General features: G+C 36.0%; 1 protein-coding gene across 1 annotated transcript in view; it reads right to left on the reverse strand.

Moving 5' to 3' along the window:
• The window catches only part of LOC111153247 (S-phase cyclin A associated protein in the ER), a 491788-nt gene that overhangs the window by 66550 nt on the left and 408358 nt on the right, over positions 1-16880 (reverse strand). The window contains exon 26 of the mRNA XM_022512152.1: positions 5700-5932. Coding sequence (XP_022367860.1) covers positions 5700-5932 — 233 coding nt within the window. The remainder of the gene's footprint in view (positions 1-5699; positions 5933-16880) is intronic.

Consider the following 16880-nt stretch of genomic DNA (forward strand, 5'->3'; position numbering starts at 1 on the left):
GCCAGTGAAACCATCTGGTCCTGAGCTTTTTTCTGTTGTGTTTTTGATTATTGATTCAATCTTCTTACTTGATACTAGTCTGTGCAGATTTTCTATTTCTTTATGATATATGGTCTTGGTAGTTGTATTTTGTAAGCTTTACTCACTTCTTCTAGGTTGTCCAAATTGTTGGCATATAATTGTTCATAATAGTTTCCTAGGATCCTTAGTATTTCTATGCTATCAGGTATAATGTCTCCTCTTTCATGTATAATTATATTTATTTGGGTCCACTCTCTTCTTGGCTGGTCTAGCCAAGAAGGTATTAAAGGTTTTGCTAATCTTTTCTATTGTTTTCCTATTCTTTTTTTCTCATTTATTTCTCCTTTAATCTATTATTTCTTTTCTTCTACTATCTTTGGGCTTCGGTTGTTCTTCTTCTAGTTCCTTGAGATGTAAAATTAGGTTGTTTGAGATCACTGTTGTTTCTTGAAATATGTGTCTATCAATATAAAATTCCATTTTAGAACTGCTTTTTGCTGTGTAGTGTAAGGTTTGGCTTGTTGTGCTTCCATTTTCATTTGTCTTAAAAATATTAAAAAATTTCTTCTTTGATCTACTGATTGTTCAGGACTGTGCTGTTTAATTTTCAGCTTTCCTCCCATTACCATTTTCTAGTTTCATACCATTGTGGTAGGAAAAGATACTTGATAAAATTTCTATGTTCTTAAATTTGTTGAGACTTGTTTTGTGACATAATATATGATCCATCCAAGAAAATGTTCGATGTGCACTTGAGAAGAATATATATTCTGCTGCTGTTGGATAGAATGTTCTATGTATATTAGGTCCCTTGGTCTATAGTGTTTAAATCTGCTCTTTCCTTACTGATTCTCTGTCTGGAATATCTGTCTATTGTTGGGAGTGGGGTATTAAAGTCAATAACTATTATCATATTATTGTTTATTTCTTTTAGTTCTATTAGTATTTGTTTTATATATTTAGGTGCTCCAGAGTTGGGTACATAAATATTTATCACTGTTGTAACTTTTTAGTAGACTGACCCCTTTATCATTATACAATGACCCTCTTTGTCTTTTTTTAGCTTAAAATCTATTTTGTTTGATATAAATACAGCCCCTGCTTTCTCTTTGTTACCATTTCCTTGAAATATCTCTTTCCATCCCTTCACTCTATGTATGTCCTTAATGCTAAAATGAATCTCTTATAGGAAGCATATTGTTGGATCTTGTTATTTCATCCATTCAGCCACTCTTTGTGCTTTGATTAGAGAATTTAATCCAATTACACCACTAGTAATTATTTATTAGTAAGGACTTACTATTACTATTTTGCTGTTTTTTTATTGTTTTTGTACTTTCCTTATTCTTTGCTTTTCTTGCTGTTTTCCTTTGTGATCTGATGACTCTTTGTGGTGGTGTGATTTGACTCTTTATAATAATCTTTTGTGTATCTACTACAGGTTTTCCTTTGTAGTTACCAAGAGTCTTAAATAAAATATATTTATTATATCCTACTTTAAGCAGATTAAGTTTGACAGCATATAGAACCTTTATGCTTTTACTTCTTCCCTGCTCACATTTTAGGTTATTGATGTGATAATTTATATTTTTATATTTTATTTATATTTTAATATTTTTATTTATATTTTATAATTTATATTTTATATAATTTATATTTTTATATTTTTATAAAAATAATTTATATTTTTAATAAATAACATATTTTAATAAATATTTATATATTTTATAAATAACAATTGATATTTTTATATACATAAAATACATATTTTATATATATTTTAGGTTATTGATGTAATAATTTATACATATATATTTATATATTTTATAATATATATTAAAATATAAAACATATTTTATATTTTATAATATGTTTTTTACAGGTTGATGTAATATTTATATATTTATATATTTATATTTTTATTTTTATAATAGATATTTATGTATAAATATATAAAATATATTTATTATATTATATAAAATATAATTTATATTTTTATAATTTATATATTTTACATTATTATATTGATGTAATAATTTATATTTTTAAATATGTGTTTATCCAATAACGAATTACTGTAGTTATGGTTAAATAACTGTAAAGTTATTAAAACTAGGGTTTTAAGTGAATTGTGCACCACCATTACAGTATCAGACATTCAGACTTTGCCTGTATGTTTGCTATTTCCAGTGACTATTACATGTCCATGTGTTTTTGTTGTTATCCTCCTTTTGTTTTAGCTTGAAGAATGCGCTTTAGTATTTCTTGTAAGGCAGGTCTAATGGTGATGAACTTCTTCAGCTTTTGTTTATTTGGGAAAGTATTTGCAAACTATGTATCAGATAAAGGGTCAATATCCAACATACATAAGGAACTCCTACAACTCAATAGTAAAAACACAAATAATCTGATTAAAAAGTGGGCAAAGGACTTGAATAGACAGTTTTCCAAAGAATATAGAGATGGCCAACAAGTACAGGAAAAGATGCTCAACCTCACTGATCATCAGGGAAATGCAAACTAAAACCACAATGAGATACCACATTGTACTTCTAGGAATAGCTATTATCAAAAAGACAAGAGACAATTTTGGCAAAGATGTCGAGAAAAGTGGACCCTTGTACACTTTTAGTGGGAATGTGTATTTATATAGTCACTGTGGAAAACAGTAAGGAGGTTCCTCAAAAAACTGAGAATAGAACTACTATATGATTCATCAATCCTACTTCTATGTATATATCTGAGAGAAATGAATCACCATCTCAGAGAGATATCTGCACTCTCACGTTCACTGCAGCATTACTGAGAACAGCCAACACACGGAAACAACTCTATGTGTCTATCAGCGGATGAATGGATAAGGAAAATGTGGTGTGTGAGTGTCTGTGTGTGTGTATAATGGAATATTATCCACACTTGATCTTAGCCAAAAGGCCGAGAAGTGATAATGGAATATTATCCAAAAAAGGAAGGAAATCCTGCCATTTGCAACAACATGGATGGACCCTGAATACATGTTAAGTCTATGCTTAGTAAAATAAGTTAGATGGTAAAAGACATATACTGTATGATGTCTCTTATATGTAGAATCTAAAAAAGCTGAACTCCTAAAAATAGAGAATAGAATGGTGGTTACTAAGGCCCGGGCCCTAGGGGAAATGAGATGTTGGTCAAAGGGTACGAGGGTAGAAACTTCCATTGATAAGATGAATACGTTTTGGAGATGCAATGGCGACTATAGTTAACAGTACTATATCATGTACTTGAATGTTGCTAAGAGAGTAGCTTTTAAATGTTTCACCACGCATATAAAAGGTAATCATGTGAGGTGATAGAGGTGTTAACTAACCTTATTGTGGTAATTATTTTGCAGTATATTTATATCAAACCCTCACAATGTACATCTTAAACTTATACAATGTTATATGTCAATCATATCTGAAGAAAGTTGGAAAACAGAATTGTGGAGCTTCAGGGTTGGTCCATTTCCTGAACAGTATTTTTTTAAAGTGCAATCTGCTTCTATCCTACAAAGAATACTGCTTTCATAGAACTGTGTTAAACACTGTCACTGCCAATATTTTCACTTTCTGGAAAGAAGTTCTGATTTTTGACAGCCAAACAATAATATTTGGATATTCTGTTAAAGGTCTTTTTATTTGTTTTTGTATCCCAGGACCTTGTATGGCGTCTGGCACCAAGTGCTACAAGTGACCATTGCATGAACTGATAAATATTTCTGAGACTCCCTTAGATCTAGACACTTGACTGCACCATGTAAAATAATGACAATAAATCCTGGTATTACCATCTTTGTTAGAAATCCTCTTGCCTCTTTTCTCCCAGATGAGGAGAAGGAGGAGCCATGTGTCAGGGTGCTGTGCTCTGTTCCAGCTCTACTTCTAGAGCACAAGCCAGAGAATAGCACTAAAGACTGTGCTCGAACTTTCTCTGCCCAGCTTTACAACTCTACAGATATAAACTGAAAAAAAATTCCCAGGTTATGGCAGGGACTGGAGTGAGATTTCTAGTCATTATATCGGAGGTGGTGAAAAAGCAAGCATGGAAAGAATTAGACATGTTCTGTTTGCTTCATTAGGCAGATCTAAACTACAGTTTGTGGTTCTACACATAGCCATCATGAAGCCAACTAACAATACATTATATGTAAGAAAAGAACCTTCACCAAAAGTGGTTCAAGTCAGAGATAAGGAGTGGCAGAGTTTTGTTCTAAAGGACTGTGATTGTCCATTATCCATTTTAAGATACATGAGATTTGGTTTGGCAGATTACCAGTTATTTTTTTCCCCAATACCTTCCTCTTTAATGAAGGATAATATATGTGAAAACATATGTATTTTCTCCTGGAAAGTCCATTAGAATTACATTGAAGCCTTTGGCTGGTCCTTCTACCTCATCACAGCTGAGGCATGGACAAGAATACAGGGTTGCTGTATCACACGGCAGCCCAAGGGAGAATGCTGGAACAGAATGGCATGTATCAGCAGAGACGCTATAGGTTCTACAGTGACCTAAGGAGGTTGGGAAATTGAAGGGGATCAAGAAACTGAGAGAAAGGCCAGGGAGGATAAAAGTCAAGTGCTGTAAGATAAATGGTTGTGAACCCAAAGGGCCTAGTACTCTCTAGCAATAAATATGCTTGGGGAAAGAGGGCAGGCTAATGGAAGGGAAAAGTGAACAAAGTAATCAAGGGTAAGAAAAATATTGAATGAAACAACTGTTCTCAAGAAACCACTACAGAAAAACCAGAGGAAATTTATAAATTCTTTTGAGGCAAATGCAGAAGAGGACATTCTCTTTTATCCTATTAACCTACCATAAGCTTCAGAGCAATAAACTGCATGGATTTTGGAAACCAGAGATCTGTGCTGATCACAGAAAAGTTACTGATAGGTGGAGCAAGAAACTGTTTAACACCAAATGGAACCCTACTGGGAAATTAAATGCCCTACCTGATTCAAGATTCCTGAGGGAAAAAGAGTTCAGATGTCAGAATAGGAGGAAATTTCCCTGGAGAAGAGGTGATCTTTAGAAGTGAACAGGGTTGACCTTGAAAAGGTGTCAGAAATCGCTACATTTGTGTAGTGGAAAGCACACAAATTTTAGGAATCCAGCTAGACCTGAGTTTTGATCTCAAATCTCCTACCTACTTTTAAATTTATTTATTACATAACCTTAGGCAAAGCACTTAATCTCTCTGGCAATTTCCCCACCTACAAGGTCTGAATTAGAAATCCTACACCTATAGGGCTGCAAAGCTTCTATTACAATACGTTTGCATAATGAGTGCTCCATAAATAATAGCTATTATTGTTTTAAGTCTGAACCAAGTTTAAAACCAGAGATGACCTGAAATAGGGGAATTCTCAGAAATTCTTGAGTTGGGAAATAGTTGACAGGAAGAAAGTTATAAAAGCTTAGACACTACATATTCTAATATCAAATATCTAAATATCAAGAATGACAGATGAGTTCTAACTGTATTGCTTTTCATTAATAGGACTTTTCTTCTCTGTGTTACAAAATGTAGTGTATTTTCCACCAAGAATTTATGGATGGTGTTGTGAGAACCAATGCCTTCACATGGGCCCTGAGATTTAAATAATTTTAATATTTTTTTAAAGAAGAAGAAAGTTTGAAGAATCTAGCAATTTTACCTGATGAGGTCCTGAACTCGACTGTTAAAAGCATCACCTTGTGAGGGTTTGTTTTTCATTTCCTGTGTTGATATTTTTTGTGTAGCTGGCTGGCTGTTTCCATCTGGTCGATTGGCAATCAGGCAGCTAAAAACCACAGCACTGACTTTGAGAAGTCCAGTTGTCAAACCTTCAAAAACTTGCTTATTTGTATTTCTTCCCAAAATAGCATTATTTTCATCTGGAACATAAACCTAGATGGAAAAAAATACAGTAATTATATTTCAGTAAAACCACCAGAAACGGACAGAGATAATTTGGAACCTTTCTGGAATCACAAGTAATTTTGAAATTGTAGAGGTGGCTAGTTAAATGTTTGGGTGTTGGTTCTGACGTTACATTGCTGAGTTCAAGTCTCAGCTTTGTCCTTGCTAGTTGAGCAACCTTGGCCAGGTTACTACTTTCAAGCTTCATTTCCTAATTTATAAAACAGGGACAACAACAGTGCCTATATCTTAGGGTTCTTGTGAGGATTAAGTGAGCTACTCTATATAAAATGCTTAGCTCATGCCTATGTATATATTAAGTGCTCAATAAATATTATTTATTCAATTGAATAAATTATTTTTAAAATTTGTATGAGCCCAGAAAATGAACCAATGGGTAAACTGACAGCAGCATTGTTTTCTTGTTAAAGTGAATTCTAAAAATATCTAATCTAAATTTCTTTATTAAAGTGAAATTTGTATTTTTATCACAAAATGGCAAAACAGCTTTTTCTCTAATATATAGGGTCATATTTGGCCATCTTTGTGTATAGTTTACAGGAAGTAACATGGTTAAAAGTGGGACCAGGAGTTAGAACCTGGGCTTGGGTTTGGCTCTGAAGCTATATGCTATTAGACAAGTTCCTTAACTTTTCTGTGTTTCAGTTTCTTCAATTGTGAAATGAGGATAATCATAATCATAGCAGTAAATCAACCTGTGTAAGTTCTTAGAACAATGTGTGGCACATTGGTAAGCTCCACAGACATGTTATCTGCTACTACAACTGCTAATATTACTATTATGTATGTATGATGTATGAACATCAGCTGTCACAAAGAAGGATGACTTAAGAAGTACAATGGCTAGATACATAATTGCCAGGCTAGGAGCTCTGTGTCTTTGTTCTGCAATCCTGGCTACTAAAAGGCTCACTCTTCCAAGGAAGAAGAGGAGCTGCCTCCTGAAGGCCTTACTACCAAGAAAGGGGCTGAGGCAGTAAGCTAAGGATGGGAAGAAAGGAGGTATGGACTTGGAATCAGATGGTACTGTATTCAAGATCCAGTTTTTCTTCTAGCAGATTACAGGACTTTAATAATTTTACTTTTCTGAGACTTGGTTTCTGTATCTGCCTGCCTGCTGAGACTACTATAAAGTTCAAATAAATGATGAAGGGGAAAACACCTGGTAAATGATGACACTTTACAAATGCACTTACTTAGTAATAATCAGCCTCTGCTTATCCTCACTCTATACCTGCACCAGTTCTATCAGGAGACAGAGGAACAAATAATCACTTGGATTAAAAAAAAAAAAAGGATCTTTATAAACACAGGCAATTGTTTCTTCCATTCCTTTTGTTGTTAATTTAGACATTCCATGAAAATCACTTCACTGAGACTAGCCTGTTATAAGACTGTTGACCATAAGTTATCTCTGACCACTGAGCCATTCTGAAGCCCAAGTAATTAGAGTAGAATTTTTCTGCAGTGTGTACTCCAGTTAACTGATGAAAGTTCCCTTTGAAATTCTATAGCTGTTATAAAACAGTCACACAAAGCTTTTCAGATTGTGACTAGTGTAACCTAGCCTGTCCCAATTCAGAAGGTGGTAAATGATGAATGGAGTTTGAAACTATTATAGGTCAGAATGAGCAGGTTATGCTGCAGTGAAACACTCCTCAAAAATATCAGTGGCTTCAAACATAAAGCTTTATTTTTCATTCACATGACATGTCCGTGTCAGGCTGCCTGAGACTCTGCATCCCTATTGTCCTTACTCGGGAGCCCAGGTGACAAAGCAACTATCATTTATAGCAACAATGACCCAAAGAACTTTCTAAGATGATCAAAGTGTTCAGTCTATACTGTCTATATCTGCACTAGTCACAGTGGCTTTTTTGAGCACTGGAAATGTGGTTAATGTGACACAGGGACTGAATTTTTAATTTTAATTAATTTTAATTTGAATAGTCCAATAAATTAATTTATCAGGGACAGTACAAGGCACTGCAGGTCACAGTGGCAGAGAAGAAAAAAGATCTCTGCAAGGTCCTGTATCAACATTAAATGCAGTATCTGAAAGTGACACCATTTTTGCTCACACCTTATTGGCTAGAACTAATCACATAGTCCAACCCAACCATAAGGGAGCCAAGAAATGTCATCCTACTATGTACTTGGAAAGAGAAAAGCAGAACATTTGGTCTGCAGTGCTATTGACTGCATGGTATTGTTTCTTCCATTATGACTATACATATATTATTCACAGTTAAGCTATTTATCATATGATGATTATATTTACTTTCTGATACAAGTTTTTTGTTTAGTTGGGTAACTTTTTTTGTATGCTGAATTTCCTATTTACCTGTCATTAATGCATTGTCAACCTTTCTGGCTGAATTGGAATTTCCTCTCAAGTTCAGATGCATCAGGAATTATTGGTTCTTTTTAGCTCCCTCAGTGGAGATACTCTCCTGAACCCTACCGCACCCCCTGCACTAACCTGGCCTGCTTGCTCTGTAGGCCTACTGTATGACTCTCATTTTGAGACTGTCCTTCATCTTCATCTTAAGAATTCCTCCCACCCCTTCCCAGGTTAGATTCCCTTTATTTCTTGGATTCCTCTTTTTCTTCTCATTCTCTCATTTTGTTGAGGAATATACTGTAACAACTTCCTAAGAAAGGGTGCAACACTGGGTGTTATACACAACTAATGAATCACCAAAAACTAATCATGTACTGTATGCTGGTTAACATAATAATAATAATAATAATAATAATAATAATAATAATAATAAAAAGGGTGCATGGGAAGAAAAATTTTGAGACCCATGTGTCTGTAAATATCTTTCTTTCATCCTTATACTTGAATGATAGTTTGGCTGAATAGAGAATTCTTGGTTGGAACTAACTCCTTTGGAGTTTTGAAAGACAGCTCCCTTCTTTCCAACTTCAAGCACTGTTGTTAAGAGGTCCAGTCTAATTCCCAATGTTTTTGTACATAGTCTGTTTTATCCTTTCTGGGAACTTCTAGGAACTTCTTATCTCTGATTTCCTGTGTCTTGGTATAGGTCCTTCTTCATTGTATGTGTGTGTGTGTGTGTGTGTGTATACAAAAACTCAGTTGTCTTTTTAATCTGAAAACTGCATGTTTCACTTATGGGGAAATTTCTTGCATTATTTCTTTGCTAATTTCCTCTCATTCATTTTCTCTGTTGGACTCTGGTCCTGAACTGAGCCTGTAACTTTCTAGTATTTTGTTTTCTCCTGCTTTTCATCTCTTTGTTTTTTATCCTACTTCTTAGATCACCTAACTTTATTTTCCAGTCCTCCTTCTGAGTTTTTCATCTACTATATTTCTAATTTTCAGGAGCTCTTTTTTTTTTTTTAAAGATTTATTTATTTCAGAGAAAGAGAAAGAGCACCATGTGTGGGGGAGGGTCACAGGGAGGGGGAGAGAGAGAATCTCAAGCAGACTCTGCACTGAGCATGGAGCCCCACAAGGGGCTCAATCCTACTACCCCGGGAGAGATCATGTCCTGAGCGGAAACCAAGAGTTGGATACTTAACTGACTGAACCACCCAGATGTCTCTAATTTTAGGAGCTCTTTTTGGCTCTGTATGTGTTTTGTTTTTACAGTTTTTTGTTCTATGGATACAATATTTCTCATCTCTGTGAGATTACACTTTTTAAATATATTTTTTTTTTAAAGATTTTATTTATTTATTTGTCAGAGAGAGAGAGGGAGAGAGAGCAAGCACAGGCAGACAGAATGGCAGGCAGAGGCAGAGGGAGAAGCAGGCTCCCTGATGAGCAAGGAGCCCGATGTGGGACTCGATCCCAGGACGCTGGGATCATGACCCGAGCCGAAGGCAGCTGCTTAACCAACTGAGCCACCCAGGCGTCCCCCTTTTTAAATATTTTTATTTTGTTTCCTACATGGTCTCTATCTCCTCTGAGTTCTTTCTCTGTACTTTATATTTTAAGCTTTCCTTACATGTGTGGTCATGTGGGACATTCTGTTCATACTCAAGACTGATAAACAGACAGATTATCATAATCTTGTATCACAATCTTGATCCAGTCATAAACTGGATACAAATTCTGTGTGAAGGGCTTCAGTTTGGATGACTAAACAGATACCTAGCTTTTCCACTGTGGGAATCCCAAATATTAGTATTTATATATCTGTTCTTCCAGGAGAGTTAGTTTCATAAGAATGAAATCCTGTATCTTCCAGGCCTGGAGTACATAAGATGGGCTGCGCGTTTTTGCACAGATTCATAGAGTTCTGAAGAAGGCTGAGAGGCTCATTATTTAAGGAATAGATTTTCACTTAATCATTTTTTAAAAAGATTTTATTTATTTATTTGACAGACAGAGATCACAAGTAGGCAGAGAGGCAGGCAGAGAGAGAGAGAAGCAGGCTCCCTGCTGAGCAGAGAGCCTGAAGCGGAGCTCGATCTCAGGACCCTGGGATCATGACCTGAGCTGAAGGCAGAGGCTTAACCCACTGAGCCACCCAGGCACCCAATCATTTTATTTTTGTATGACTTTTTGTGGCTGTAGATGGTGTCCCCATGCCTGGAGTAACCTTGGTTCAAACTCTTTTGTCTTCTGCCACAGTTGTAGGGAGGAGGCACTTGGCTGTACACATGGCAGATGAAATCTAGGGTATCTAAACTGTCTCTTATTTAGACTGTCAACCAATTAGACTCTTTATAGCCCCACTTTCAACCTAATTTTCTGAGAATCCTGGTGACTCTAATTCTTGAGCCTTTGGGGTTCTACGGAACAAATTTTCTTCTGGCGTTTTTCTTCCTGCTAATTTAGGTTTTAGCTTTTAGGTAACCATCTTTCAACTATCTCCTTTCTAGATTAAAACATATTTGCTTTCCTTTTCTTCCCACTCTCTCTGATTTTGAAGATTCAGGCCTGTATCTATCTACTGTAATATTAGTTGGCCCCCGGCAGAGGAAGTGTAACTTGTGTGTTCAAATTGGCCACATTTTAAAATTAACTCAATAAATCCACCAAAAACACAACTTTTTCTTTTATACACTACAGAGATAATATGAGAAATACACTTCTGGGTAATGTCAGGGTTCTTCATCATCACAAATTTTCATAATCCTTTCTTTTCAAGAAACCTGTACTGATTTCCTTCAAGTATTTCAAATAAAACACTATGCATGTGTATTTGGCAATCTTTTGCTTAATCAGAAGTACTTTATCCACTACTGCATCTTTAAAGAATATAGTTGAGAATTAAGGAAAAATGTAAAAAATCTGAAATACCAAAATTAATGGCATTTATTTAATCACTTGCTTATCTGGCATTTGCATATCTACTACATAAATGGTCAAGGGATCAGAGTGATGCTCTGTTGACCCTTAGTCTAAGGGTCATTCAGAGCCTGCAGACTTTGATTTTACAAAAAACTGTAACAAACTGTGGTTTTATGGTTTATAGAAGAACAGAAAGAACAATATAAAAGAGAAAAGTGGTGACCATTTTAGAAGCAGGTAGTAGCAAAATGTGACACCAGTTCTGGAAACACAAAAAAGGACATATATGAGTGCAAAAAGGCACTTTAATGTGAGACTCAGTTATTACTAAGACTTGCTCATTTTTATTTCTTCTGATATTCTTACTTACTACATATAACTGCTTATGCTCAAAATGACAACAGCCCCAAAGGGGGGCTAAATTATGAGTCACACTCACTGGGAGGGGATAAGAGAAGGAAGGATGAAGATTAACATCTGTGAGGTTTTTCTACTAAGCCAAAAATGCTTAAGCATTTTTCTTATATCATCACATTTAATTTTTACAAATAAATAATTCAAGTTCAGAGATATCAAGGATATGCTAGTTAATGGAAGGTCTGGGACTTGAACCTGAATTTATGAGACTTTAAAGCCCATGTACTTTCTCTTACCCCCTACAGATTTCCTCTCATTGGGTACCTCTTTTACTGAGGAATCTGTAGAAACTCTGTCTTTGGTGGAGGGAAGCGAAAATTGCTCATGGGCCGAACATTGTTTTTCTGATGTCTCTTCCATTAAAAAAAAAAGAAGAAGAAAAATTCTTTCAGACCTTCATTTTGGCCAAAGGGCAAGAAAATATATTTAAGGGTTGATGGGATAATTCTGGGTTAAATGTACTAATCTCATTATTCAGAAACTGTCAATGTGGTTTGAGTATCAAATGTCACTTCTTCATTGGCCCCAAGAAAATAAGCTCAGTGTAATGTAAATCAGATATATTTTTATGATATTCTTATATTCTTTGTCCACTGCTGACAACTTTTGATTTTCTATTTCATTGGGGCTTTCTACTTAATTTTAGAAACACCACTTGGCAGTTTCTCATAAACACAAATTGAAAAACTTCTCTAACAATCTGGCAGTTAGATGAAGAAGGCTTGTGGCCTGCAGGAGCCAGGCTTCCCTTATTAGGCTTGCTGCACTGAATCCTGGGATTTCAGACCTAGGTCTAAAGGCCCTCACTGTACGGAATAGTATTTTACTTTCTCCCCATAATTTTCTAGTTTCCAACAGTCTAAGTTAGCCTGACATTCAGTTCAGTCCCTCATCATATTTTTCCATAGAATTCTGTGCATGTATATCTGTGTTTTTTTCATTAGTATTGATCCCTTCACTGCTGAGAACAGAGTTTTCTTTTGCCTGAAATCTGTAGTGAAGTCTTTTTTGTGCCTTATCAGGACATTTTATTCAAATGGTCACAGAATATTTCCTTATCCTTCTATATAGATTTTTCTTTTGCTGGTTTTAAATAATTTAACAGCAATGCTTTAATAAGAAACCAATGTTTCATCTATGAAAGAATTTTTTCTTTTTAAGATTTTATTTATTTACTCATGAGAGACGGGGGAGGCGGGAGGGAGGCTGAGGCACAGGGATGAGCAGGCTCTCTGTGGAGCTGGGAGCCTGATGTGGGACTCGATTCCAAGACCCTGGGATCACGACCTGAGCCAAAGGCAGACGCTTAACCAACTGAACCACCCAGGCACCCATAGGAAAGAATTTCAGGATGTGAGGGTGATCTGGCTGCGACATCTGCCACCCCACTGATCACCAGGGTTGATTTGGCTGGTCCTGGCTGGCTAGGTGGGTGTCCCCTTCCTCCCTCACTGGTCCATGTACAACTGTCCCAAAGCTGCATGCTCGGTGGAAGAGGAGCACCTTCCCCCATAGAGGAGGATCATTCTTCTGTCAAGGGTACAGAGCAGCTGCGCTCCCCAGCCAGGACCTCCAAACAAGCTCTCAAGGAAAGAATTTCAAAATTGCCTAAATTAAGGTAAGGAGGGGCTTATCTTTAGTGAGACAAAAGATTCTTTCTCCTCTTTAAAAATGAGATTTGATAAAAAGAAACTTGCAGAAGGTATCTATACTGTAAGGATAATGTATTCAGAGCAATTTTCTATACTGTTGTCTTTTGTCTACTTGGATATCATCATTACTTGCCAGAGGTAAAATAATTCATTAGCAGCCTGCTCTTTGGGACACTTAGTAGATGAAAGGCACATCTCGAATTCTCATACATGTTTACAGACCAACACTGGAGTCTGAATTATCTGCCAGCACAGTTGTTTGGCCAAGAGCACACTGCAGGTTGAGGACCCTGTCCTTTAGGAAAGGTGTGCTAGCAAAATCTTCCCCACCCCCCTGCTCACTGCCCTGATCTACTGCACACCTGGCTTACCTGAATCTGGAACACATTCCATCCTGGGGTGGGTGGTCTGTGAAGGGCAGGGGAAGGTTACCTTCCCAGCATGCAGCAGTGCTTGTAACTACCACCTGCTGGTATGCACCAGGTCTGGCCTGGGAAAAAACAGAGCTATGTAGCTTCTGGCTCTTCTAAATCTGTCACTTCTGAGGCAGAAATCTAAAACCACAACTTTCTCCAATGGATGAAAGTTATTTCCTTTAGTATATTTCTTCAGAATACACTGGTGTGGTCATTATCTTATAGTTGCAAATTAAAAATGGATTTCATGTACATATTCTTACTACAAAATGTCCCCTTCCTCTCAAAATATATTTGACCTTTGTAAAGTCTGCAGATATTTCATATAGTTTTAGATCTAGAAAGAACCTCACAATCAATTTTTTTCTTTTACTTTATATTTGAGGAAACCATGGTCCAGAGGAGGATACTTTCCTGAGGATAAAGAAATCATCAGGGTTGGAATAAGTACTGTGCTGCTTCTCTAAACCTGCTCCAAGGAGAAATTCAATATTTTTAGGACCAAGCCCTGAGGCAAAGAGTTTTAGCAAAATTAAATTAAAAGTCATTATCACTTTTAAAAGGCAAATTCACATTCTTTATCCACCACTATCTCATACTACCAAAATTGTTCCCCAAACTTTCTACATTCTTTTTCAAAATACAGGAGGATGCTTTTCTTAGTAGTACAAATCCATCCTTCTGTAACGTGATTCCATGAGAGAGAAAATTAACTTGGTAATCCAGTGGTAATTCTATCCAACTGATTTTTAGTATTGTGAAGTTGGGTTTATGTATTTTTAAGTTGTATAGTGTATTTGTTCACAATGGTCAGTATATGAATTAAGTTCACTGAGAACCACTAGGAGATTGTTTAGAAATAAAGGCTTAACTCAAGAACCAAGAAAAATCTCAAATAAACAACCTAACCTTATACTTTTTTTTTTTTTAAGATTTTATTTATTTATTTGACACAGAGAGAGAGAGAAACAGTGACAGGGGGAACCCAAGCAGGGGGGCGGAGAGGGAGAAGCAGACTTCCCACTGAGCAGGGATCCTGATGTGGGGCTCAATCCCAGGACCCTGGGACCATGACCTGAGCCAAAGGCATATGCTTAAGGACTGAGCCACCCAGGCGCCCCCCAAACCTTAAACTTAAAGGAGCTAGGAAAAGAACAACAAATGAAGCCTAAAGCCAGTAGAAGGAAGGAAATAATAAAGATCAGAGCAGTAATAAATGAAAGAGAAACTAAAAAAAAAACAAAAACAAAAAATAATAGAACAAATCAATGAAACTAGGAGAGGTTCTTTGAAAAATTAATAAAAATGATAAACCTCTAGCCAGACTTATCAAAAAGAAAAGAGAAAGGACCCAAATAAATATAGTCATAATGGAGAAAGGAGAAATAACAACCAACACCACAGAAATACAAACAATTATAAGAGAATATTATGAAGAACTAACTATATGCCAACAAATTTGGACAACCTGAAAGAAATGTATGAAAACTCCCAATAAAGAAAAGTCTAGGACCAGATGGCTTCACAGGTGAATTCTACCAAACACTTAAAGAAGAATTCATATTCATTCTTCTCAAACTACTCCCCAAACTAGAAAAGAATGGAAAACTTCCAAATTCATTCTATAAGGCCAGCATTACCCTGATACAAACCAGGTAAAGACTCCACTAAAAAAAAAAAAACCAAAATCCAACATTCCTGATGAACACGGATGCAAAAATCCTCACTAAAATACTAGCAAACTGAATCCATTAATACAGTAAAAGACTTATTCACCATGATAAAGGGGGACTTATTATTCAATACTGACCAATCAATCAATCGACATGACACACCACATTAATAAAAGAAAGGATAAGAACCTTATGATCACTTCATGCGATGCAGAAAAAGCATTTGACAAAATACAACATACACTTATGATAAAAACCCTCAACAAAGTAGGTTTAGAGAGAATATCTCAACATACTTCAACATAATAAAGGCCTTATGTGAAAAATCCACAGCTAATATCGTCCTCAATGAGGAAAAACTGAGAGCTTTGCTTCTATGGTCAGGAACAAGGAACCTTAACTAGTACTGGAGGTCCTAGACACAGCAATCAGAAAATGAAGTGAAATAAAAGGCATCTAAATTGGCAAGGAAGAAGTAAAACTTTCACTATTTGCAGAGACATGCTACTCTATATAGAAATCCTGAAAGACTCCACCAAAAAAACTGCTAGAATTGATTCACAAATTCGGTAGTCGCATGATACAAAATCAATGTACAGAAATCTTGCATTTCTATATACCAATAATGAAGCATCAGAAAGAGAAATTAAGGAATCAATCCATTCACAATTGCACCAAAACTAGTCAGATACCTAGGAATAGACCTAGCCAAGGAGGTCAAAGACCTGTACTCTGAAAACTATAAACACTGACAAAAGAAATTAAGATGACACAAAAAAATGGGAAAACATTCCATGTTCATGGATTGGAAGAACAAATATTGTTCTTTGCTATCCAAACAATCCACACATTTAATGCAATCCCTATTAAAATACCAAAGCATTTTTCATAGAGCTGGAACAAACAACCCTGAAATCCTAAACGATCCTAGAATAAAAGACCCTGAATAGCCAAAGCAACTGTGGAAAAGCAAAGCAGAGCTGGAGGCATCACAATTCTGGCTCCAAGTTATATTACAAAACCACAGTGATCAAGATAGTACAGTACTGGCACAAAAATAGACATACAGATCAATGCATTAACATAGAAATCCTAGAAACGAACCCACAACTATATGGTCAATTACTCTTCAACTAAGGAAAGATTATCCAATGGAAAAAGACAGTCTCTTTAGCAAATGATGTTGGGAAAACGAGAACAATGCAAAAGAATGAAACTGGACCACTTTCTTACATCAGACACAAAAATAAATTCAAAATGGCTAATGACCTAAATGTGAGACCTGAAACCATAAAATCCTAGAGGACAACATAGGCAGTAACCTCTTTGACATCAGCCACAGCAACTTCTTTCTAGATATGTCTCCTGAGGCTAGGAGGTAAAAAGCAAAAATAAACTATTGTGACTTCATAAAAAAAAAAAAGCTCTGGGGGTGCCTGGGTGGCTCAGTGGGTTAAGGCCTCTGCCTTCGGCTCGGGTCATGATCCC

Source organism: Enhydra lutris, unplaced genomic scaffold (assembly GCF_002288905.1).
Source record: "Enhydra lutris kenyoni isolate GAN:26980312 unplaced genomic scaffold, ASM228890v2 scaffoldscaffold31, whole genome shotgun sequence".
NCBI lineage: Eukaryota > Metazoa > Chordata > Mammalia > Carnivora > Mustelidae > Enhydra > Enhydra lutris.